Source organism: Canis aureus, chromosome 21 (genome assembly GCF_053574225.1).
Source record: "Canis aureus isolate CA01 chromosome 21, VMU_Caureus_v.1.0, whole genome shotgun sequence".
Classification (NCBI taxonomy): domain Eukaryota; kingdom Metazoa; phylum Chordata; class Mammalia; order Carnivora; family Canidae; genus Canis; species Canis aureus.
Window position 1 is genome coordinate 39,106,736 of NC_135631.1, and position 26,824 is coordinate 39,133,559.

Consider the following 26,824-nt stretch of genomic DNA (forward strand, 5'->3'; position numbering starts at 1 on the left):
CTGGCAGGTAGCAGAGGTAGCATTCAGGTCCATCCCAGCCCTTCCTGCTGTGGAGGGCTGCAGAGCACTCTAAACGTCACCATTGACCTTGGCTGCCTCACATCAGGACTTGCAGAATCAGATCCAAGAGAGGAACAGGTACCAAGAATGTTAATTAAGCCTATTTCTCCAGAAACACCCATGAGGACAGTTGGCAGCAGACAGTCTTTGGTCCAGGGCACTTAACTGTATTAATATGTGTAGGAAACCAAGAGAATGGGAAGCTGGAAAAATTGCTGGAGCTGGTGGTTCAGGAAATGACTCTGGATTGTGAGGCTCTAACCACTCTACCCATTTTACCAGTGGTTTGGACTAGAGGTAGAGACTTGCACATACTGGGCCTTAATGGAAATCCTCGCCTTATTCACTGAGGTATTAAAGGCAGATGTTAAATCTGTTACTAGAGCATAATGTTCATGAACACTTAAGAGTCGAATATTAAGGACACGGGACCCATTTCAGGTCTGATGGTGGAAAAAACCTGGATGGGACCTCAGTAGGAGACTGAGGCACACAGTGGGGACACAAGGCTTCTAGAAAAAGAGAGAAGATTAAATCAGACTCAGAGAAAGGGCTCAAGCTACTCTCTGGTTCCATTTTTGGAGCCTAGTTGAAGATTTTATTAGTTGATTTTTTATATTCAGTGTCATCTACGAGATCTATTTGGAAATAAAGCTCTAAAACACGTTGCAATAGAAATTGATCTGTACTATCCAAAAGTTAGGTTAGAGTTGCTAATATCTCCCAGGACCAAAATTGAAACACATTTTTGAAAGCTTAGGATTTGCTCCTTCTCTGTATCAGAGTTTCTGCCTTTCAGCGAAACAGAGTTGATCAATGATGGAATAAACGGTTAGGTACATCTTTTGCCGATTTCTTGATGGTTGAATAACTTGCCTTTGGACCTTCCTTCTGTTCAATAGATGATGAAGGTCAGGAGATTAAAAAATAACTATATTTTGGGGTAGTCAAAAACATGATAATCCAGAGATCTATATATTTGGATATACATGTTTAAATGTCACTTGAGTATTTATCCAAATATTATTTGAGTATTTATCCAAATACTCAAGCTTTGTTTGTTTTAACTTTCCCACTAGTCCTCAAAGTCCCTAATTTTTCCAAAGTAAATAAGATTCACTGCAAGCTGAGGTCTCTTGATTCCTAAATCTGAGTCATCTCTGACCTAATGCCTAACCATTCAACCTCTGGAGCTTACACCCTAGATCAATTAACATCTGTTTCTGAGGAATCTGTTTCTCCAGCTCTGGCAAATAGAAGCAATTCAGTACTGAAAACCTGCTTGCCTAGATTCTATGAGACATCGAGGCTTCCTTCTTCAGGATGTGTGGGGTGTTGGTGAGTGGAGGGAAAGATGGAATCTGTGACTAACAAATCAGTATCAACGCTAGAGTGAATAAGAACAACATGAATGGGGCAGGGAGACTGATGAATTCACAATTCTGTTCAAAACGATTTCAATATTATATCTTATAAATTCTAGAAACATAAACATGCAACTACAGGGGTGTTCACAAGTCAAAGTTGTTTTACTAAAGCACAACAACACAACTCCTGAACTTAGAAATCACTTGTGTACCCTTGCCGAATGTTTGCCACAGTGTCTTAGCATATACTCTGCATATACTCTGTAATTGTCCCAATATTATAGCAAGCATTGTTCTCCCCTGCCTTCATCTGCCTTTTAAACATTTTAAGATAACAGTTTAATTTCATTCCAAAGTTTTTATAGGCAAGGATTTTGTACAACTCTTATGGCCATTCAGTCAAGCAGCTCAAATGATCAGCCAATATTTATCCTCAAATATAACAATAAGAAAGTCAAACTTCTTGCCAAAAAAGTGTGTAATTCTAGACACACCAACAGATTGACTAACCCTAGCTGGGGGAAAAAAAATTGAAACGCTGAAACATCACTGAGATTGGGTTTTTATCTTTGATATACTCAGGGTAGCTGGAATTAAAACTGATTTCATTAAAAAATCTTTAGTAAATTAAAATATCAAAAAGATGAGATAGGCATTACATTTACTTCCTTAGGAAGTCAAGGTCTACTTAAGCTTGCATGTTTAATTTTTTCCTTGATAAAAGCTTTTGTACTAAGAAATATAGAATTACACTTCCAGATAAATGCTAGTTTATCTGGTAAGAGGGGCAGAGGCAGAGAGGGAGAGAAAATCTTAAGCAGGTTCCATACCCAGCACTGGGCTTGATCTCACGACCTGAAGTGAAATCAAGAGTTGGTCACCCCACCTAGGTGCCCCAGATAAATACTTAATATTCTTAAATAGACGACAAGATACCAAAAACTTAAGGCAGTATTTTTGGCTCTCTTGGACCTCAGATAAAATATAAATCATCTAAGATATATCTATGTATATGATACAATATATGAAATATATATTACATATATAAGATGTATCATCAGCTGATATAATGAACATATGCCATTGCATGGTACAGAATTGATCATTTTTTGGCCCTCTCTGTATTCTCTATACAAGTTGCAGCTCCATGTTGCCCATTTCCTCTCCATCCCAAACTTCCCAGTGGACTTTGTGCCTAGGCATCAGGAATAATATTTACGTGGAAACAGTTTTTTGTTTTTTTTTAAAGGAAACCTAGGGAAGGCTATAGCTGTAAATGCCAACATTTTAAAAGAATACAGACCTCAAATCAATAACCTAAACTTCCACTTTAAGAAACTAAAAAATAAAAGCAAAGAAATCTAATGCAAACAGTTTAATAAAGATTGAAGTGGGGATAAAATAAAAATAGAAAAACAATAGAATCAATAAAATCAAAGTTGCTGTTTGAACACTCATGTTCATAGCAGTATTATTTCACAACAGACAAAAAGTGGAATCAACCTGTGTCCACTGATGGTTGAATAAATAGACAAAATGTGGTATATATATCTAATGGAGTATTTTTCACTCTTAAAAAGGAGGGAGATTCAGATTTGAGCTGCCACATGGGTGAAACTTAAAGACATGATGCTAAGTGAAAGGAATCAGGCTCAAAAGAGCAAATATTCAGGAGTCCACTTATACAAGGTAGTCAAATCCATAGAGAGAGAAAGTAGTTGCCATGGGTTGGAAGTAGGAAGAAATGGGGAGTTAATATTTAATGGTTCAGAGTTTCAGTTTTGCAACTAAAAAAAAAAAAAACTTTTTGAAAAAGTCTGGGGGCACCTGGGTGGCTCAGTCAGTTAAGCATTTTGCTTCAGCTCAGGTCATGATCTCAGGGACCTGGGATCAAGCCCTGCTTTGGGGGTGGGGGGTGGGGGGGGTCCCTGCTCAGTAGGGAGTCTACTTGTCCTTCTCCCTTTGCCCTTCACCCTTCTCATGCTCTCTCCTTCTCTCAAATAAATAGATAAAATCTTAAAAAAAAAAAAAAGTTCTGGAGGTGGATGGTGATGATGTTTCCACAACAATGTGAGTGCACTTAATGCTACAGAACTGTACACTTAAGTTGGTTAAAACAGTAATTTTTATGTATATTTTACTAGAATAAAAAAGGAACTAAAAAGTTGGTTGTTTGAAATGATCAACAAAAATTAACAAACCTATAGCTAGACTGATCAAGAAAATCAAGAGGGAAGACTAAAATTTCTAAAATTAGAAATGAAAGTGCATGCATTACTATTTTCTTCACAGGAATGAAAAGGATTATAACAAAATACTATGAACAATTGCACCTGAACAAATTAAGTTACCTACATGGAATTGGCAAATTCCTAGGAACACACAAGCTACCAAACTTGACTCAAGAAGAAACATAAACTCTGAATAGATTTATAACAAATAAGAATATTAAATTAGCAATCAAGACACTTCCAAAAAAGAAAAACCTAGGACAGATGCTTCATTGACAAATACTTTTTTTTTTAAGATTTTATTTATTTATTTATAGAGACACACACAGAGAGAGAGAGAGAGGCAGAGACACAGGCAGAGGGAGAAACAGGCTCCATGCAGGGAGCCCGATGTGGGACTCGATCCCGGGTCTCCAGGATCACACCCCGGGCTGCAAGCGGCACTAAACCACTGAGCCACCGGGGCTGCCCTTCATTGGCAAATTCTACCAAACATTTAAAGAATAATTAACGCCAATCCCCAATTCTTTCAAAATATAGAAAAGGGGAAAATAGCCCCTAACTCATTCTGGGAAACCAGTATTACTCTGACAATGAAGCCAAAGACCTCACAAGAAAGTAAAACTGCAGACCAATATTCCTTTTAAATATAGACACAAAAATCCTTAACAAAATAGCAAAGAAAATACAGCAGCATATTATAAGGATTATACACCATGAACAAGTGAAATTGATCCCAGGAATGCAAAGATGGTTCAACATACAAAAATCATTCAACATAATAACAATATATTAATAGAATGAAGAAAAAAATTCAGTTGATGCAGAAAAAGCATTTGACAAAATTCAACACCCTTTTATGATAAAAAAGAAAAGATATAAGAATAGAAATCAATGGAAATAAATGATCTGCCTAGAAAACCCAAAGGAATCACCTGTCAAATTGTTAAAACCAAGAAGATACTTTAATATGTCATCAATACAATAACATAATATAAAAGCTATAGCTTTTTTCAGCATCAGTAATCAGTCAGAATTATCCCACTTTGTATGTTTTCTTTACTTTTTCAATTAAAAAAAGAATTATAGGTGCAGTTGAAACTCTCTGGAGCACCTGGGTGGTTCAGTCAGGTAAGCGTCCAACTCTTGATTTCTGCCCAGGTCATGATCTCAAGGTCATGAGATCAAACTCCTCTTTGGGCTTTCCACTGGGTGTGGAGCCTGCTTAAGATACTCTCTCCTCCCTCTGTCCCTTCCCCCTGACCCTCTCTCTCCCTCTCTTAAAGAAGGAAGAAAGGGAGGAAGGAAAGGGAAGGAACGAAGGTAGGAAGAAAGAGAGGGAGGGAGGGAGGAGGAACTAACTCTTTGTGAACCTTTTCCCTACTTCATTCAACTCTGTCCCCCTCAGGGGTAACCATTATCTTGATTTGGAGTTTTAATTCCCATGCATGTTTTTTGTATTTTGCTCTATATCTGTATGTCCCTTTAAATATACATTATTTAAATTCTTTCAAAATATTAAGTATATTATTATTTTGCACACTGAAAAATTATATGCAGATAGTATTAGATTATGTATATCATTCTGCAACTTACTTTCACTCATATATCTCTAGACTCATCCATGTTGATATCTACATATGTTTACGGCATTCTTTCTCATTAACTGAAATCAGTATGGATTATACTTTTTAAAATATATTTTTTCTTCCATTTCCAGATATATGGAAATTTTAAAATGCACCTTAAACAACATATGGGTTAATGCAATGGACTGGATGTGTTCCCACCACCAAATTCAGAGGCTGAAATCTTACCTCCCAACGTGATGGCATTAGGAGATAGGGCCTTCAGGATGTAATTAGAGTGGAGCTCTCATGAATAGGATTTATGCCTTTATGCAAGCCCCAGAGATCTCTCTCTCCCTCTCTCTGCCATGTGAGGATTCAAGACAACAGTCTACATAACCTAGAAGAGAGGGCCTTCTCTAGAACTATGCTGGCATCCTGGTTTGGGACATCCAGCTTCCAGAACTGTGAGAAATAAGTTTCTGTTCTTTATAAGCCACCCAGTGTATGAAAGCTTTTTTTTTTTAATGAAAGTTTATTGTAGCAGCTCAGATTGACTAAGGCAGTCAAAGAAATGTCACAATGAAAGTCCAAAGCTGTTTGGAAAAAATTGGAAATAACTTCAATGTCTATCAGAAGGAAGAAAGTTAAGTAAATTATGCTACATCCATAATATGGAAAATGATTCTAAGTCTTTAAAAATAATTTAGTTGTTCAAAAAATAATAATTTAGTTGTTCTATATATACTGACAAGGAAAGATTTCCAGGATATAAAAGAATATATAAAAAATATTTCCTTTCATGTTAAAATTTTTAATTGTGTCACATACATGTCAATGTATTTTAGAAAAACAGAAAACTGGTAACATTGAGTATCTTTGAAGAAGCAAATGGGTTTGAGGGAAATAAAGGGAGGTTTTTGTTTAATTGTCTTGTTGGAATTTTTAAATCGAGAATATATTCCTATATATATATATTTTTTTGGTAGATGAATTGAGGATATATGGGTAGACAAATGCTAGGCAAAAAAAAGTAGTCAATAAGAATGGACAAAGGAGGGCAGCCCCGGTGGCACAGTGGTTTAGCGCCGCCTGCAGCCTAGGGCATGATCTTGGAGACCCTGGATCGAGTCCCACGTCAGGCTCTCTGCATGATGCCTGCTTCTCCCTCTGCCTGTGTCTCTGCCTCTCTCTCTCTCTGTGTCTCTATGAATAAATAAATAAATAAATAATCTTTAAAAAAATATAAAAAAAAAAAAAGAATGGACAAAGGATCAGCTCCCAGAGCATACAGTCCAGTGAGAGCCAATTATACTATAAGCATTTTAAATGTTTTTAATTGGCATTCTTATGGCCTATGACTGTAACTGGTTTCTATTTTATTTATATTTTGTTTAATTAAAAATAGGAAAGCAAGACAAAGAGTTATAATAAACATACTCATACTCACTGACAGATCTCAAGGTTTTCGATCGGAGAAGACAACCACGAAAATTCAAACGCAGCACATTTAGACGCCACCTTTGCAAAGTAGACACTATATATTTATCTGTGATTATATTTTTTACTTTGGAAAAATCAATCTAAAAAGGATAAACAAAAGACATTAAGAAATAAGAAAGATCTTTTGCATGTAAAATTTTTTATATTTTTAAAGCATCAAGAAACAGGTTTCTTCATCACATCTCTTTTCACTTATTTCTTTGTGTTCATGATCATTCTGGAGTTTAATTACAAACAGATTTTTTTTTCATGGTCATTCCCATGTTTAATTACAAACAGATTCCAAATGTCCAGTCCAGGTCGACAGCTGGGAGGGCAGGAGTCTTGCATCTTCCCCACAACAGAGTTGATTGTTGTTGGAGTGGCTTGGCTACCCTGCCATCATCCCAGGTGAGCCCCAAGGCTGCCTGCCCCCCCACTCAGTCAATGAACCCATCCTGGGTTCATAAGGAACGTGTGCCTGCTTCTTTAGTCATGAGCAGAGACTGTATGTTAAGTTCTTCACTACAGAGAAGACAGTTTAGAGTGAGAGGTTTACAGTAGCCCTCTCATAACTCATAATTTGGAGAAGGGAGGTCTGGGGAAGAGACCTGAGTGTACCTAGCTAATCACATGAGATTTATGTAAACTCCGAGTGGCTAGGGCCAGTTAATTAATAACATTGATATTGTAGTATTAATAATGTCCTTCAGCTAAAAGATTAAGTTTATGAATTCCAATTTTTTAAAAATATTTTATTTATTTAAGAGAGAGAACAAGTGGGGGTGGGGAGCAGAAGGAGAGGGAGAAGCAGACTCCCCGCTGAGCAGGGAGCCCAACATGGGGCTCAATCCTGGGACTCCAGGATCATGAATTGAGCCAAAGGCAGACACTTAACCAACTGAGCCACTCAGGCACCCCTGAATTTCCAATTTCTCACTGCCTTCTGAATAAAGTTATTTTTTGTGCTAAAATGTTTGTTCTAGTTGTGCCACACTTGAGCACTCACGAATGAAGGTAAAACTAATAGAAGATAAAGGATAATTGTGGAGAGAGAAATTTGCTGAATATAAAGAAACTTAACTTCCTACCCAGGCTTTGTTCTTCACTGACATGTGCTTATATTTTCTCCAACTTTACCTCGTAAGATCTTGGGCAAAAGTAGCAAAAGTACTAGATTTTCCCACCAGGCTTCTGCAGGATATGTCCTGATCTTAATATTGTACATATTCTTTCTCCTTCTGATCATTTGGGCTCATTTTTTTTATTTTTTACAGGTTTTCCAAAGCAAAAAGTAATATTTCCAATCTGTCACATAAGAAATATTTATCACTTTAAACCAATGATAAATTTAGCAGTGAGTAGTCTATTTTAACAATCCCTTCAGATGTTTCTGATGCATTCTGAAGATTGGATATCACTGCCTTAAATTAAAAATAAACTTAAGACAGGAATATTAAATTTGGTGGCTAAGATGGGTTAGTTGAGACACGGGCACATTTTCCTCTTGCCATTGATGCACAAGGTGAGAGTGGAATAGTAAAGCGAAGAATGGGATGTCAAGATGTTGACTTGATTTATGAGTGGAGTGGTTCCTTAGTTTCTTTGTCTAAGTTTTAGAATTTATGTGGAACGGTTCCAGCCATCTATTCACAGGCCTGAGCATGTGATGTCATTACTGCTCGGTCATTAGCTATTAAGGAGAGGTGGTAAAGTCAGCTATTTACTGGACACTAGGTGGTTGGGAAAATGTTGCCACTGCAACACTGATTGATGGCAGAAATGATTACAGAGATTAAAGTATCATCCAAGAAACAGAAAAGACATCAAGGACAATTTATATCTATTTTTTGCTGTTGGCTGAGACCTCTCCCCAGTGTCTCATTGAAATGAGAAATTCTAGGTTATAAGAATGGTATAAAAAAATAGTATAAAAATGGTACAATGACAAGAGTAGTGTAGAGGTACCAGCCTAGAAGTCTATCCTAGAAACTGCCAGAGTGTATGTGTGTCTGTGTGCATGCAGAGACACTCAAGCTTTGTTTACATGTTGTATATTTTAGCCCTATTATATGCTCAGTTTTTTTCCCCATTACTCCATATTTTGTGCTACTTTATGTTTTTCAAACCAAAAATAAGAGCTAATATTTATTGAGTGCTGTCTACACACCAGGCTCCACAGTAAGCACTTTACTTGCATCTCCTCAATTTATGTCCACAGCATCCTGAGTTAGGCAACATTAGGTCTAACTCAGATATAATGGCAATATGTTTCCACCCAAAAAAGAATATTCAATTTGTTTCTGCCATTTAAATTAGGAAATACTAATAATCTCTCTCTTAAAAATAACATTATTATCTTTCTATCTTGTCCTTTGGGCTAGTGCCTGGACAAAAGAGAAACAAATGCACCTACTTTTTTGTGGTCGTATTGGGGGAACAGGGAAAAAAGTAGTCCCTAGTACAGTTGGCTTTATAGCTGGCTGTTCTCCTTTGAGAACTAGAATGAAGATAGCTTTGAGTCATGTCTACTTACACTGTTCCACAGTGAGCTTGCTTGTGTCATCAACATCCAGGAGTGGCAAACTTGACCACATATTACTAATTCTCTTAAAGTGAGGTAGTAGAAAATCTAAACAAAAGAAGAGAAATACACAATTTTGAAAATTATGTGAATTTAGGTGCAAATCTTCCACCTACCTTTTTTTGTTGTTGTTAATGACGATAATGTAAGCCATATGGTAGCAGCTGGGGCTCAAGTGCTGGAATTTTATCTGAACATAGGAATTTTATCTAAAGTACTAGAACTTATCTGATGATGCCTCTGATACAATGTGGTCTTTGCAACTGATAGTCACAGAAGGATGGGGAAGATAGGCAGATTTTCTGACTGCAACTGGCTTTCTGCTAGCAAATGAATCATTTTCCTAAATAGTAGCTGCTACATAGGAGACATTCAATGATTGCTTGCCAATCTCAACTAGATTCTTTTTCAAAGTTAAAGGATGCCTAGGAAAGGTCAATAAACCCATCTTGGCTTCTATTTCTGGAAAAATGGTAGACTAGAAGATCTGCAAATTCTCTTGATACAAAATATGAGTCAATGCTATAACAAAGCTTTTAAAGATTTCTTTAAAAATTTTTTAAATGTCAGCTTTATTGAGCTGTAATTGACATATAAAATTCAAGATATTTAGGCACCTGGATGGCTCAGTCAGTTAAGTGTCTGACTCTTGGTTTCAGCTCAGGTCATGATCCCAGAGTCTTGAGATCAAGTCCCACATCAGGCTCCATGCTCAGTGTGGAGTCTGTTTCTCCTCTGCCTGCTTGCGCTCTCTCTCTCTCAAATAAATGAAATCTTTTTAAAAAAATAAAAATTAAAAAATTAAAAAGATATTTAATGTGTACACTGTAGTTATTCGATGAACATATAGTGAAAGGATCCACTTTAATTGGCATTAATTAAAGCTAATTAATTAATGCTAATTAAGGTTAATTAATGTATTAATATGTCCATCACCTCACATATTTATCTTTTTTATTTTTGGCAAGAACATTTAAGTTCTACTCTCTTAGCAAATTTCAATTATACAACACAGTATTATCAACTATAATCACCATGTTTTACATCAGATCCTCAGATCTTATACATCGTATAACTCAAAGTTTGTACCCTTTCTCCCAGCCTCTCCCTACTTTCCCTACCCCACAGGCCCTGACAACTACTTTTCTACTCTCTAAAACAAACTTTTTTATAAAAATGTACCTGAGTTTTTAAGAAAGTAAAGAAAATATCCAGGCCCACAATCTTTGTAAATCCAGACTCATAGTAAGGTGTTCATGCTATAGTTGCTCTGGATAAAGGCACAGTGGGGATGGCTGCTGCTTTTCATGACAAACAGATTCAGATTTCACTGGCCATGGAAGGACAGAATAAGTTACAGGCTGTGTAAAGCTAAAAGTCCTAACTGCATCAGAGAGAGAAAGAGAAACAGAATTTGAAATGGGGAAATAGAGAGAGAACTCCTGGATCATTAAACAGAGAGGTTAAAACCACAACAACTACTACCTATTGGTGAGGAAAAAACTAAGGTACTTAGCCCGGGACAAAAAAAAATTCTCAAAGAATTTATAACCAAAGACTATCTATCACGTGGATTAGAATTTGAATTTTAATTATTTGTGGGGTAAATTTGAATTTATTACATTTGTAACTGGATTTTATATATTAACGTGCAAAGAGCTTCCAATAACCTAGTGGTAACTCTAGGAGATTTGACAGAAATAAATACCATCTCTCTAAAGAGACACATCCTCAAACCCTGCCTTATAGGATTCCTACAGATTAATCCCTCCTCCCAAAATGAGCTTTCAATAAAAATTACAAAACACATGAGGGAAAAAAAATCCAAGAGCCAACAACAGACAAAAAATAAATAGCTTCTTTAATCAAATTGTCAGAAAGTAATTATGAAAACATTAAGATGATAAAAGGCTTAGAAAAATAAATTCTTGAGAAAAGCTGTTGTCACAAAAGGACTGGACAGATTGATAAAGGAACCAAATAAAATTCATGGTTATTAAAAATATAATGATTGAAATTAAAAACTCAATGGATGAGTTAAATAAAAGGTGAAACTCAGCTGATATAAAATAATATAAAAGGGGTTAAGAGGCATTACATACCACAAAAAGGCCCAACATTCTATATATATCTTCGTAGAATTTCCAGAGGGAAATAATGGAGAGAATGGAATATAAACAAAATAAAAAATAAAACAGATGAAAATGAGAAGCAACAATTCTCCTGCTCAAGAAGCAAAAGAAATCCCAAACAGGAAAATCAAAAGATACAATGGCGTTGTAGTAAAATTGCAAAAGGCCAAAAGAAAAGGACAGCCTTAAATTCAACCAGATTATCTGGAAAGAATGCCACTTCACAAAAACCAGAAGTCAGCAGAAAATACTTCTCAGCCTCAGACACCACATGCAAATAAATAACAACTCAAGGATGAGCGTTAAGGAAAGGCACTCTGAGACAGAGATTGAGAGTTTATCTGCAATAGACCCTTCACAAAAGAGCTTCCACAGGACGTTGGAATCAGAAAGAGTGAGATGGAAACAGTAATGATGGGCAAAGAAATTAATTAAGTAGAGAGGTAAAGACATTAACCTTAAAAAACATATGACTAGTAGGGGATACGGAAACAAGCTGGGGTAAAAATCCTAGATAGTACTAATATTCGAAGACTGGAGAGAGTAATCAGTTAGTGTTTTAAATTCCAGTAATCATGAGGAAGAATGTATAGGTATGGGGATCCCTGGGTGGCTCAGCGGTTTAGCGCCTGCCTTTGGCCCAGGGCACGATCCTGGAGTCCCGGGATCAAGTCCCACATCGGACTCCCTGCAGGGAGCCTGCTTCTCCCTCTGCATGTGTCTCTGCCTCTTTCTCCCTCTATGTCTATCATGAATAAATAAATAAAATCTTTAAAAAAAAAAAGAATGTATAGGTAATAATTTTGACATAAATTCATACGTTAAAAATATTTAAGAGAAAGCACTGAAATTGTAGAAATAGAACACATATCCTCTAAAGCATAAAAATGGGAAAAAGCAAATTTTAAAATTTAATAAATAAAGGCAGGAAAGGAGAAAAGAAACATGTAAAAAAGAGGATAAATAGTGTAAAGTTAGAAGAGGATTATGAATCCAGGTATATCTAGTAACAATAAATTTAACAAAATTCACTGGTTAGAAAACAAAGATTATCCCTAATAATGTTTTTGCTTTAATGCTTTTCTCTCTGATTTACTAGAGCTATCAACTTCCCTTTCATCTGTCTTCATCATGTTCAATATTGTATTTTAGGTGGATTTTTTTTCACTTTAGATAATATTTATTCCCATTGTAATGAGAAAATTAAGGATGAAAGACTATACGAACCCCTCTCTATGACATGTAGACAGGTGTGATAGAGCAGGAATTCAGGTCTATTTTTTAATTAATTTTTTTTTTAAGATTTTACCCATTTATTTGAGAAGGCGGGGGGAGCACAAGAACAGCGAGAAGCAGCAGACTCCCTGCTAAGCAGGAAGCCTGATGTGGGGCTCAATCCCAGGACTCTGGGCTAAAGGCAGGTACTTAACTGACTAATCCAGATGCCCTTAATTTATTTTTTTAATTGAAATATAGTTGACACACAATGTTACATTAGTTTCAGGTGTACAATACAGGGATTTAACAACTCTATAGGGGCACCTGAGTGGCTCAGTGGTTGGGCATCTGCCTTTGGCTCAGGTCGTGATCCCGGGGTCCTGGGATCGAGTCCCATATCAGCCTCACTGCAGGGAGCCTGCTTCTCCCTCTGCTTATGTCTCTTTAAAAAATAATTAACTCTGTATACAATGCTATGCTTATCACAGGTGTAGGTACCATCTATCACCATGCATTGTTATTACAATATAACTGTATTCCCTATGCTGTGCCTTTTATTCCCCTGGTTTATTCATTCTGCAACTACAAGCCAATACATCCCATTCCCCTTCACCCATTTTGCCCATCCCCCCATGCCCTCCTCTCTGTCAACCATCATTTTTCTGTATTTATGAGTGAGTTTCTGCATTTTGTGGTGTTTTGTTTTGTTTTGTTTCTCCATTTAGGTGAAATTATATGATATTTGTCTTTCTCTGACTTCTTTCATTTAGCATAATACCTTCTAGGTCAATCCATGTTTCCCACATGGCAAGATCTCATTCTTTTTTTTATGGCTGAGTATTATTTCATTGTTTATGTATACCACATCTTCTTTATCCATTCAACTATCAGTGGACACTTAGGTTGCTTCCATATCTTGGCTGTTGTAAATAATCCTGCAATAAACACACGGGTTCATATATCTTTTTGAATTAGTGTTTTCGTTGGTAAATACCCAGAAGTGAAATGTTTTTTTCAAAGATTTTATTTATTTATTTATTCATGAGAGACAGAGAGAGAGAGAGAGAGAGAGAGAGGCAGAGACATAGTAGACGGAGACATAGCAGAGGGAGAAGTAGGCTCCATGCAGAGAGCCCAATCTGGGACTCGATCCCAGGACTCCAGGATCACGCCATGAGCAGAGGGCAAATACTCGACCACCGAGCCACTCAGGCGTCCCCCAGTAGTGAAATTACTGGATCATTTTTCTATTTTTAATTCTTTGCAGAACCTTCATATGGTCTTCCACAGTGGCTGCACCAAATTACATTCCCACCAACAGTGGGTTCCTTTTTCTCCACATCCTTGCCAATGGTTGTTATTTCTTGTCTTTTTTATTTTAGCCATTCTAACTGTAAAGACGTAATATCTCATTGTGGTTCTGGTTTGTATTTCCCTGGTGATTAGTGATGTTGAGCATCCTTTCATGAATCTTCTTTGGAAAAATCTCTGTCCAGGTCCTCTGCCCATTTTTAAACTGGATTACTTGATTTTTTGGTGTTGAGCTGTATAAGTTCTTTATGTATTTTGGAAATTAACCCCTTACTGGTTACTATCCCCCTTATATCATTTGCAAATATCTTTTCCCATTCAGTAAATTGACTTGTCATTTTATTGATGGTTTCCTTTTCTGTGCAAAAGCTTTTTATTTTAGTGTAGTTCCAGAAGTTTATTTTTGCTTTTGTCTCCTTGTAAGGAGACATATCCATAAATATGCAGCTAAGACTGATGTTTTGGGTTTTTTTTAAGATTTTATTTATCTATTTATGAGAAACACAGAGAGAGTGAGAGAGACAGAGACACAGGCAGAGGGAGAAGCAGGCTCCATGCAGGAGCCTGATGTGGGACTTGACCCCAGGACTCCAGGATCACTCCTTGGGCCAAAGGCAGGCGCTAAACCGCTGAGCCATCCAAGGATCCCAAGACTGATGTTTAAGAAATAACTGCCTTTATTTTTTCTAGGAGTTTTATGGTTTTGGATCTCACAGGTAGGTCTTTAATTTATTTTGAATTTATTTTTGTGTATGGCTTAAGAAAGTAATTCAGTTTCGTTATTTTGTGTGTGGCTGTCAAATTTTCCCAGAACCATTTATTGAAGAGACTGTTTTTACTCTATTATACATTCTTGCTTCCTTTGTTGTAGATTAATTGACTATATAAAGCATGGGTTTATTTCTAGGCTTTCTATTAAGTTCTGTTGGTCTATGTGTTTTAGTGCCAGTACCATACTGTTTTGATTATTATAGTTTTGTAATATATCTTGAAATCTGGGATTGTGATACTTCCAGCTTTGTTCTTCTTTCTTAAGATTGCTTTGTCTATTTGCGGTCTTTGGTAGTCCCGTACAAATTTTAGGATTATTCACTTCAGTTTTGTGAAAAATACTATTGGTGTTTTGATACAGATTGCATTGAAGCTCTAGTGTAGATACCTTAATAATATTAATTCTTCTAATTAATGAGCACAGTATATCTTTTCATTTGTTTGTGTCATCTTCAATTTCTTTCATCAATGTTTTATAGTTTTTGAAATCAGGTCTTTCACTTCTTTGGTTAATTTACCCCTGGGTATTATGGTCTTTTTGGTACAACTGTAAGTGGAATTGTTCGCTTAATTTTTCTTTCTGCTACTTTGTTATCAATATATAGAAATGCAATAGATTTCTGCCTGGGTGGCTCAATTAGTTGAGCATCCGACTCTTGATTTTGGCTCAGGTCATGATCTTAGGGTTGTGAAATCAAGCCCTGCATTGGGCTCCATGCTCCACATGGAGTGTGCTCAAGATTCTCTCCCTCTCCCTCTGGCCCCCACCCACCTGCATGGTAAATAAATAAATAAATAAATAAATAAATAGTAACAGATTTCTGTATATTAATTTTATAACCTGCAACTTATTCATTTACTACTTCTAATAAATTTTTGGCAGTCTTTAGGGTTTTCTATGCATAGTATCATGTCATCTGCAGATACTGACAGTTAAACTTTTTCCTTAACAATTTGGATGCCTTTTATTTCTTTTTCTTATCTGATTGCTACAACTAGGATTTCCAATACTGTGTTGAATAAAACTGGTGAAAGTGGACATCCTTGTCTTATTCCTAATCCTAGAAAAAAAAGTTCTCAGTTTTTCACCACTAAGTACAATGTTAGTTGTGAGTTTGCCATATATGGCCTTTGTTATGTTAAGGTATGGTCCCTCTAAACTCACTTTGTTGAGAATTTTTATCATGAATGGATGTTGAATTTTGTCAAATGCTTTTTCTACATCTATTAAGATGATCAGATGACTTTATCCTTAGTTTTGCTGATGTGGTGTACACATTCATTGATTTGCAAATATTAATCCTTGTATTCCCAGGATGAATCCTATTTGGTCATGTTGAATATCCTTTTAATGTATTGTTGAATTTGGTTTGCTAATATATTACTGAGGGGTTTTATTGGACCTATGTTCATTAGGGATGTTGGTCCATAGTTTACTTCTTTTTTATTTCCTTTGGCTTTGGTGTCAGGATAATGCTCACCTTGTGGAATATATCTAGAAGCTTTCCTTCCCCTTCTATTTTTGGAATAGTTTGAGAATATTAAACTATTAAATGTTTAGTAGACTTCACCTGTAAAGCCATCGGGTCCTGGACTTCTGTTTTGGGGGAGCTTTTTGATTACTGATTCAATTTTGTTACCAGAAATTGGTCTGTTCGGATTTTTTATATCTTCCTATTTCATTTTTGGAAGCTTATACATATCTAGAAATTCATCCATTTCTTCTAGGTTGTATAATTTTTTGGCATATAATTTTTGTTGTAGTCTGTTAAACTTTTTAAAAATAATTTCCCATTCAGTAAATTGACTTGTCATTTTATTGATGGTTTCCTTTTCTGTGCAAAAGCTTTTTATTTTAGTGTAGTTCCAGAAGTTTATTTTTGCTTTTGTCTCCTGTAAGGAGACATATCCATAAATATGCAGCTAAGACTAATGTTGCTTACTCTCTGTGTGTTTATGTGTTTCCAACTTTTTTCTTGTAAATAATTTCTATTTTCATACCACTATGTTAAAAAAGATGCATGACATGATTTTAATCTTCTAAAATTTATTGAGACTTATTTGGGGCCTAATATGTGATATATCCTGGAGAATGTTCTATGGGCACTTGAAAACAATGTGTTTCTGTTGTTTTGATGGGATGTTCTGTATTTATCTGCTAAGTCCATCTAGTCTAACATGTCATTCAAAGACCCTGCTTTCTTATTTATTTTATCTCTAGGCGATCTATCCATTGATGTAAGTAGGACGTTAAAGTCCCCTCCCTACTATTATTGTGTTACTATCAATTTCCTTCTTTATGTTTGTTAATATTTACTTTATATGTTGACGTCCTTCAGTGTTGAGTACATGGATATTTACAATTTTTAAAAAGTTTTTATTTATTTATTCATAGAGACACAGAGAGAGGCAGACACATAGGCAGAGAGAGAAGCAGGCTCACTGCAGGGAGTTGATCCTGGGCCCCTGAGATCATGACCTGAGCCGAAGGCTGATGCTCAACCACCTCTTGTTGGATCTATTTCAGGAGGATTTTTTAAAAGATTTTATTTATTTATTCATGAGAGACACAGAGAGAGAGAGAGGCAGAGACATAGGCAGAGGGGGGAGCAGGGTCCACAAAGGGAGCCTGCTGCGGGACTTGATCCTGGGACACCAGGGTCATGCCCTGGGCCAAAGGCAGGCACTAAACCACTAAGCCACCCAGGCATCCCTATTTCAGGAGGACTTTTAAAGCTTATCTGATATAGAGGGTTACTACATTACAAATAAAGAAAACAATTCAAACAATTCTCTAAAGATTTATAATAATTCTAAATGTGTAAGCCTCCAATAACACAGCCACAAAGATACAAGGAGAAATTGACAGATCCACAATCACAATGAAAAATTATATCAAATATCTTAATTGTTAATAAATCAGTGTGAGGAAATAAATCTTCCCTGAATTTTTCAGTGCTTCAAAAAAAGCTCTAGCCTCTGGAAGCACAGAAACTTCACTTCCTCCAAAGTTTCCTTTCCATATACCATGGGGATTAGATCTATAACTATTTGTCCACTTGTCTAGTTAATTTCTCTGATCTAAAATGTAGTAACACTTCTGTTGTTTCTGTAAGAAGGTCAAATGGTTATAGTTTGGCCTCTAGGTCAAGCTCCCAAAATGCTAGGAAGATCCCCAGTAATTTTCATGTAAAGGAGGTATGTGTCTCATTCAGGACCTGGAAGACATCTCTAGGTCATAAAAACTAGAGACACTGGGGCTACCTAGCCCTTGAAGAGGTGTATTTATGAGAAGTCCCGCCTCCCTCTTTTACCTACAAGGACCTATGTCATTATACTGAGTCCACCCAGACACTCAAGGATAAATTTATCAAGGATAAATTTATCATCTTAAGTCTTTAACTTAACCACATCCACAGAGACTCTTTTGCCATTTAAGGTAACATATGCTCAGGTTCTAAGGATTACGATATTAATTGTAATTGATATTATTAATTGTATTTGTTAAACTTCACTTCTTTTTTCTTTTTATTCTTTTTTTTTAATTTATTTTTTATTGGTGTTCAATTTACTAACATACAGAATAACCCCCAGTGCCCGTCACCCATTCACTCCCACCCCCCGCCCTTCTCCCCTTCTACCACCCCTAGTTCGTTTCCCAGAGTTAGCAGTCTTTACGTTCTGTCTCCCTTTCTGATATTTCCCACACATTTCTTCTCCCTTCCCTTATATTCCCTTTCACTATTATTTATATTCCCCAAATGAATGAGAACATATAATGTTTGTCCTTCTCCGACAGACTTACTTCACTCAGCATAATACCCTACAGTAAACTTCACTTCTTAAGCTGTGTGGTGATTACACAAGTATTCATTATATTTCTTTGCATGCCTAAAATATTTTAATAATCTCAGTTTTGAATAAAATACTCAGGAATAAGTTTAACTAAGGAGGTAAAAGACTAGTACACTGAAAACTATAAAGCATTATTAAAAGAAATTAAAGAAGACCTAACTTAAGTCCATATTCATAGACTAGAAGACATAATATAAATAAAAATAAATGGAACTAAGTTAGAATTTGAAGTCTACCAATGAACAAAAAAATACCAATAGGCCCACAGAGAGTTTTTACAAGAGTATCCTATCAAATATTCAAGGAATACGCAATGTTAATAAGAAAAATATTAAGATGTCAGTACTGCCCAAAGTGATCTATAGATTCAATTCAACCTTATGAAAATTCTAATAGTTCTCTTTTCAGAAATGGAAAAGCTGATCTTCAAATTCATATGGAATTGCAAGACGCCCCAAATAGTTAAAGAGTTTTCAAAAAGAAAAATAAAGTTGGAGAACCCACACGTCACAATTTTAAAACTTAACTACACTGCTACAATAATCAAAATAGCATGGTACTAGCATAAGGATAGACACAAAGACAAATGTAGTTGGATTGAGGGTCCATAAATAAACCTATACATCTATGGTCAATTGACTTTTGACAAGGATGCCAAGGCCATTCAATAGGGCAAAGACAGTCTCTTCAATAAATGATGCTGAGACAGTTGGATATCCAAATGCAAAACAATAAATTTGGATACCTACCTCATATGATTATAAAGTAGGTTAAATTACTCAAAATGGATCAACAACCCAATATAAGAGCTAAGAACTATAAAATTCTTAGAAGAAAACATAGGGGTAAACCTTTATAACTCTGGGTTTTGCAAGGGATTCTTAGATATGACACTAAAGGCATGATCAGAGAAGGAAAATATAAATCACATTTCATCAAAATTTAAAACTTTTGTGCAGGGACACCTGGGTGGCTTGGTGGTTGAGTGTCTGCCTTTGACTCAGGGCATGATCCTGGGGATCCGGGATCAAGTCCCACATCACGCTCCTGCGGAGAGTTTGCTTCTCCTTCTGCCTGTGTCTCTGCCTCTTTCTCTCTCTGTCTCACATGAATAAATAAATAAAATCTTTTAAAAAAAATAAAACTTTTGTGCATTAAAAGACTTTATCAAGAAAGTAAAAACTTTACCTTTTTGTCTACATGTACCATAAAGGAAAAAATATGCTACCAATTTAGTCAGCTATTGAAATGGCCAGGAATCACTGGAAAGGTACTATGGTGGATCAAATGGCCTGAAAACTATACTTGTACAGATTTGTAAATATATTTGTATATATTTGTGGGTTTTTTCTTTAAGTAGGCTCCATACCTAGTGTGGAGCCCAACACAGGGCTTGAAATCATGACCCTGAGATTAAGACCTGAGCTAAGATCAAGAGTTGGATGCTTTGGGCAGCTGGGTGGCTCAGCAACTGAGCATCTGCCTTTGGCTCATGTCATGATCCCAGGGCCCTGAGATCCAGTCCCACATCAGGCTCCCCACAGGGAGCTTGCTTCTCCCTCTGCCTATGTCTCTGCCTCTCTCTGTGTGTCTCCATGAATAAATAAATAAAATATTTAAAAAAAAGAAAAAAGAGTTGGATGTTTAACCAACTGAACCACTCAGGCAGCCCTACTTGTATATTATTTTTTTAAGAGAGAAGCATTATGAAAGGTTCTATGCCCAGAGGTAAAAGCAACCTGGAAAAGAGAAGCAGCAGCACAGAATAGCAGTAGAAGAGAGCCAAACTTCTGAGAGTATAAGAGATACAAAAACCTGTGTAAGAATTGTGTAAGAACAACTTAAAGGAGAGGGAGGCCAGGAAGTGAAGCCCTAAGGGCAGCAAACTGTATAGAACTAATGAAGACATAAAGTCAATAAAGGGAGCACCTCTAAGTACCCCCAACATATAGGCAGTGGACACAAGAGCACAGTTGCTCAAGGTGGACTGAGCCTTTATTCACTGGGCCTTTATTCCTCAGGCACCACTACTCCTGAAGGTTACTATCTTAGTTTCCTAAGGCTGCTGTAACAAATTACCACAAACTGAGTGGCTTAAAATATCAGAAATGTATTCTGTGACAGTTCTGGAAGCCAGAAGTCTGAAACCAATGTCAGCTGAGCCATACTCCCTTTGAAGGCTCAAGGGGAGGATCCTTCCTTGCCTCTTCCTAGCTTCTGGTGGTTGCCAGCATTCCTTTGGCATTCCTTGGCTTGGAGTTCTATCGCTCCAGTCCTTGCCTGTGTCATCACATGGCCCTCCCTCTTATGTGTATCTGTATATCTGAATATCTGAATCTCACTCTCCTTTCTCTTATGAAGATATGAGTTCTTACATTTAGGACCCACCCTAATCAAGCATGACCTCACCATAGCTAATTACAACTATTTCCAAATAAGATTACATTCTGAGGTTCTCCTTGGATGTGAATTTTGAATTTTGAGGGGATTACTCAACCCAATATAGCTCCTCTGAGTCTGTTTCCTCATCTACAAAACAAAGGTCTTTGATGAGATAGTCTCTAGAGGCCAATTCACTGAATACTGAAAATTTTGTGTTACTTTTATGATTTGTGGCCAGATAGTCAATACTAGGCTCCTAACTGTATTCCTATTATGTAATCTTTAATGTCACATTTTTTTTTTAGATTTTTAATTTATTTATTCATGAGAGACACACAGAGAGAGAGGCAGAGACACAAGCAGAGGGAGAAGCAGGCTCCATGCAGGGAGCCCGATGTGGGACTCGATCCTGGGTCTCCAGGATCATTCCCTGGGCCGAAGGCAGGCCCTAAACCGCTGAGCCACTAGGGCTGCCCTTTAATGTCACATTTAAAAGGTTTATTTTCTCCCTACCCAGTGATTATTTTCAGCTATGAATTTTAAAAGTATATTATTCATAACCAAAAGAAGTCCATACTTAATTGGATTGTACCTATCCTCTAGATGCAAATTCTTACATAAGTGGAGACACACTTTGAGAGGCATATATAGATTCTTATTTAGATAGTAAAGAAGAAAGGAGCTATTAGAAGACCACCTAAATGCCTTTTCCAAAATGTAGTTATTAATGTATTCACTAGTGAACCAATTCTCATTGCTAAGTACCTACCCTATTCTATGACAACCATACCTCACTAACTCCATAGAACTTTGCCCAGAAATATTTACAAGGCAGGTGTTCCACATCTCCATGTGGAATAATCTTTTGTGAAGAATTTAAGTGCAACTACCATGAACTTATACTTTCTCCTAGGGAGTCTTGCCATTGTTATATAATATATAGTGAGAGTTTAAAAACCTTCATATGTATTTGCACTTGGAAAAACTAGAACATAATTTCACAGGGAACATGGGCTGTTGCCAACATGAAACCCTGGGAAGAATATCAGGGCAAGTGAGTGTGGATTCCTAATTCAATTCCATAGATACTACGTGGTTGTTCTGTGTAAGACATTCTAACCAAAAAATCTGGTAATATGCGACAGAGAAAAAAGGGAAGTTATAAGAAAACCATAGGCCACTGAAACTGTATATAATTATGAAGTATGAGGCTACTCAATCATCCTAGGCAATATGTATCAGTTCTTCACTATGTGCCGGTGGCAGGGGGGGCAGTTGGATTTTTAAGAGAAGGAAGCACATTTAGTGGCCCGTGAAAAAACAGTGAAGTGGGCAAGAGGAACGAAAGCCCACATCACATGGGAAAGGAAGGGATGTCGGGTAGAGGATAAAAGAGGAGAGAAGAGCCTTTCACCCCTAATAGGGAGAGAACGAAACAAAAATAATTTACAAATGCAAGGAAGCCTACTTCTGCCCCTTGAAACGGGTCCTGAGAGTAACGATCCCAACTAAGAAATACTGAGGCAACTGCAAGAAGAGTCTTCCTAGAGTCTGAGACTTTTGACAACCCCTGCCGATCCTCACTCCTCCTAACTCATGTGGGGATGCCGGACACTTGGTATACTTGTGGTTCTTGGGATGAGGAGAGCATGAAATACCGACAGCAAACTGAAGCACCAGAAGCAGGTATCTGCATTTTGACCTCAAGTGATAGAACTAGGATCCATGGGAGGGTCAGCAGCCAACAGATTTCAGCTTTAGGTAAGGAAAGGCCTCCATAGGCTAGTCCGTGCTAGCACAAAGGCTCTACAACGCTAAGATTTTTGTCATTCTCTGCTCTCCGAAACAAGAGAGTACCAAAGGAAGAGACTTGACAATGCTTATGATGAGAACTAAACATATTCCGTAAGCCCCTGTGGTGTTAGATTGGGATTGGGGTGTCAGCACACGTGTTCACACAAGAACAGGGAGGAGGAGCTAAAATGGAGCGGACTGAGGAGGAGGGGTGCCTATGCACAGACTCTGATAGAACATTGGGCGTGTTACTGAGGGGACACAGACTCAGGGTGGAGAGGCCTGGTGGAAGAGATGAACTTCCTTCCAGCACAAAAATTCTAACATTTTATAATTCAGTGCCTCTGAGACAGATCAGCTCTCAAAGAAAAGAACTTCGTTGGGGATCCCAGGATGGCTCAGTCATTGAGCACCTGCCTTTGGCCCAGGGTGTGATCCTAGGGTCTTGGGATCGAGTCCCACGTCGGGCTCCCTGCATGAGGCCTGTTTCTCCCTCTGCCTGTGTCTCTGCCTCTCTCTCTCTCTTTCTATTCATTTATCATGAATAAATAAATAAAATATTAAAAAAAAAAAAAAGAAAAGAACTTCGTGAGAACTAAATCTATTCCCCAGCAATACCAACACACCCTACTTTTTTGTTAGATTGCCTGGATAGTAATGCATTTCATGTGGGAGTCTTGCTGCAAGAACAGTGGAAACCAAACAAAAATAAATCCAGACACTATTGGCACTAGAGGAAAAAAAGCTACAGTATAAATCTTCTAAATTAGACACAGTTCATGCATGACAGAGTTATGTGACAGCAAGCACCATCAAATAACAGCAAGACCTCCTCAGCAACTGGATAGCACTTAATCTACAAGATGCTTTTACACACATACTTCCAGGTCACCCTGCAAGGACTCTGTTAATGAGAAGCATAACCAAGAGACCATACCTGAGGGCTGGAGAAATGGAAAAGATCCTTTCCCTTGATGAAAAATAAAATATAATAAAAATTAAAAGTTCCCACTTTGGTCTACCATACATAATGGGCCTTCAGGTAGGCCTGTTAGTCTCTCCAAGAGCAAAGAAGAATGATGGAGAACGTAGATCTCTTCCTCTTTCTAAAGCCATTTAGTAGGGCTAACAAAGTAGGCATCTATACGGAATGTGGGTAGTTGTGTCTCCTAGAGGAGGGTGTTAGAACCCAAGCAAAGTTAGAGTCCACTTAGAAGGGCTCCCCAGTGCTGATGTCCACACTTCACTTGAGGAAGCAGGCATCCAAGTGAGGCAGGGAAGAGGGGTTTGGGCTACAGTAGGGAAGGGGCATGGAGTGGAATGTGGGAGCCCCAACAGTGTGAGAAGACCAGTTTGGCACAGGACTAGAGCCTAAGTGCATGGGAAAGTGGTCAGGTCAAGGAGTGGTGACACCAGGGGAAATAAAACAGGTGGTCACAACAGGGGGTGGAGGTAGAGTTTAGTGATATAAGAAGCTCATCTATCGGCATTTGAATGGCTCAGTTGGTTGAGTGTCAGCTCAGATCATGATCTCAGGGTCATGAGATAGAACCTCACATTGGGCTCTACACTCAGTGCAGAGTCTACTTGAGATTCTCTCTCTCCCTCCCCCTCTTCTCTCTCTCTCTCTCTCTCTCAAATAAATGACTACATCTTTTTAAAAGAAGAAGAAGAAGAAGAAGCAGCAGCTGCTGCTGCTCATCTATTTACTCATGGGATCAGGGACTAGCCTGTGTGAAATGTCAATATCAAAAGACTGTAAGGGGGTATTTGCACAGGAAAGGAGGCCACAGCAATGGGATTTTAGTACATATAAGGAGGGGGTAGACAGATCAAATAGGTAAAAATATTAGGAAGATGAGAACCAGGCTTCTCACTCTAGGACAGATAGTTACAAGTATGGAAAAGAAGACTTTAGTGAATTTTGTAGTGTTAGATTGGAATTGGTGGGCAATCATGGTTTTTAATGTACATAATCTGATAGACAGGTGAGGCTGAGTGGGAAAACCTTCCCTTGAAGCTCATGGAGAGTGAATTTTTGAACCAAATCAAGGTACTGTTTGCAAGAAAGAGGGGGAGATATTGACTCTTAAGTAGCAAACATCCTTCCAGTCATTGCCCAGTAGATAGTTTATCAAAGTAGAAAGCAAACGTCTTTGACTCCAGAGCATTTTCTCCAATTCTTTGAATCCCTGGGTGTTACCCACAAACCTATAGCAACTAACCTAGAGTGATCCCCTAGAAGTCAGCAAACTTTTTCTGAAAAGGACCAGATAGTAAATATTTTAGACTTTGTGGAACAAGAAGCAATGTTCTAAACTCTTTGAGCAACTGTTCACCACAAGGTAAATGGTCTTTTTTTTTTTTTACCTTTTTTTTTTAACATTTAACATTTGAAAATTAAAAAAAAAGAAAAAAAAAACATATTCTTAGTTCAAAGTCAACACAAAGACAGGGGCTAGATTTGTTCCTCAGGGCATAGTTGGCCAACCCTGCTGTAGACCACCCACATCCCCCACATGCCTGTGATGGGTCTAGCTTAGATGCTCTCTGGGGACCTAATGTGCCAAATCTATGGCATCTGCAAGAATCCTTGGGGGCAAGCCAAACTTTTAAACCTACTTAATTCTTGTTATCCCTGCTGAGGGCAACCTATGTCCTGAAGCACCCATTTCATCAGAATAAATAGAGCCAAAGTTAGGAACAAAAAAATGAAAATTCCCAAGAGATATTTTTGGTGACACTGTATTTGCCTCAAAAGGGCCAGTTTTCACAATTCTCAGATAGTAAAAGTAAAGTTCTGTTAGAATGTGAATGTATTTAAGCCTTCACTTGTAATGTAGGTCACTGTAGGCAGTTTGGGCATAAGCATTTTTAAATGTCACGGTAAACCTCTAGGGTCCATTCCACCATTGACTGTCTACCACTGGGAGTGTTTAGTATTGGTTTGGTCTTAGTCTAGTTATGTTTAGTATTGGTAGGACTATTCACAAACATTACATCTTGTATCAACTCTATCCCCAATATCCCCAATATATTATCAGGAAAATCAAAGAGTAAATTACCTGCTGTAGGTTACACAGTGTCTCAGCTTGGGTTGCTACAACAAAGTACCATAGACTAGGTGGCTTAAACAACAGGCATTAGTTTGTCACAGTTCTGAAGACAAGGAAGTCCAAGATCAAGGTACTGACAGATTTGGTTCTTGGTAAGGTCTCTCTTTCCTGCAGACAGCTGCCGCCTTTTGTTTTGTTTTGTTTTTTAGATTTTATTTATTCATGAGACACACAGAGAGAGGCAGAGACACAGGCAGAGGGAAAAGCAGTCTCCATGCAGGAAGCCCGATGTGGGACACAATCCCAGGACCCCGGGATCACGACCTGAGCCAAAGGCAGATGTTCAACTACTGAGCCACCCAGGTACTCCAACAGCTACCTTCTTGCTGTGTCCTCACATGGCTGAGATAGGAAGCTCTGGTATCTCTTCCTCTTCTAAGGACACTAATTCCACTATGGGGGCCCCAATCCTCATGACTTCATCTAAACCTAATTACCTCCCCAAGGCCCCACTTCCTAATACCATCTCACTGAGAGTTAATGCTTTACCATATTAATTTGGTGGGGGAACAAACATACAGCCCATAACATGCAGTTATCCAGAGCTGGGATTCATACTCTGGTTCACAAGATTCATTTCCTTTATACAAGTTCCAGAGAAACCTTACACCATTTTAGAATAGTAGATTCTACTATTCTATTCTACTATTCTATAATAGTAGTCCTGCCTGACTGCCATCCTGCCAAGAATAGAATGAGTTTATTTATCTGTAAAACACCTTTCAGCATAAAATTCAATCTTCACCATCTGAACTCTATTTTTAACATTTTCCCAAATGCTCATAATTATTGGACATTTTCCAATCATAAACTACTTGACATTATGTAATGATGATTTTCTTTATTTTTGCTGACAGATTTTTCTAAGATATTCATGACAAAATTCTCCAAGCATCCATTTACTTGAAGACAGAATTTGTTCAAAAGCAAACCTCTGTTGTTTAATGAAGTCA

General features: G+C 37.5%; 1 protein-coding gene across 10 annotated transcripts in view; it reads right to left on the reverse strand.

The window, feature by feature from the left end:
* Window positions 1–26,824, reverse strand: part of FBXL13 (F-box and leucine rich repeat protein 13) — a 204,777-nt gene that overhangs the window by 122,960 nt on the left and 54,993 nt on the right. For all 10 annotated transcript variants that reach the window (XM_077863928.1, XM_077863934.1, XM_077863930.1 and 7 more), the window contains 2 exons: window positions 9,245–9,340; window positions 6,677–6,809 (listed from right to left, as the gene is read on the reverse strand). In XM_077863928.1, coding sequence (XP_077720054.1) covers window positions 6,677–6,809; window positions 9,245–9,340 — 229 coding nt within the window. The remainder of the gene's footprint in view (window positions 1–6,676; window positions 6,810–9,244; window positions 9,341–26,824) is intronic.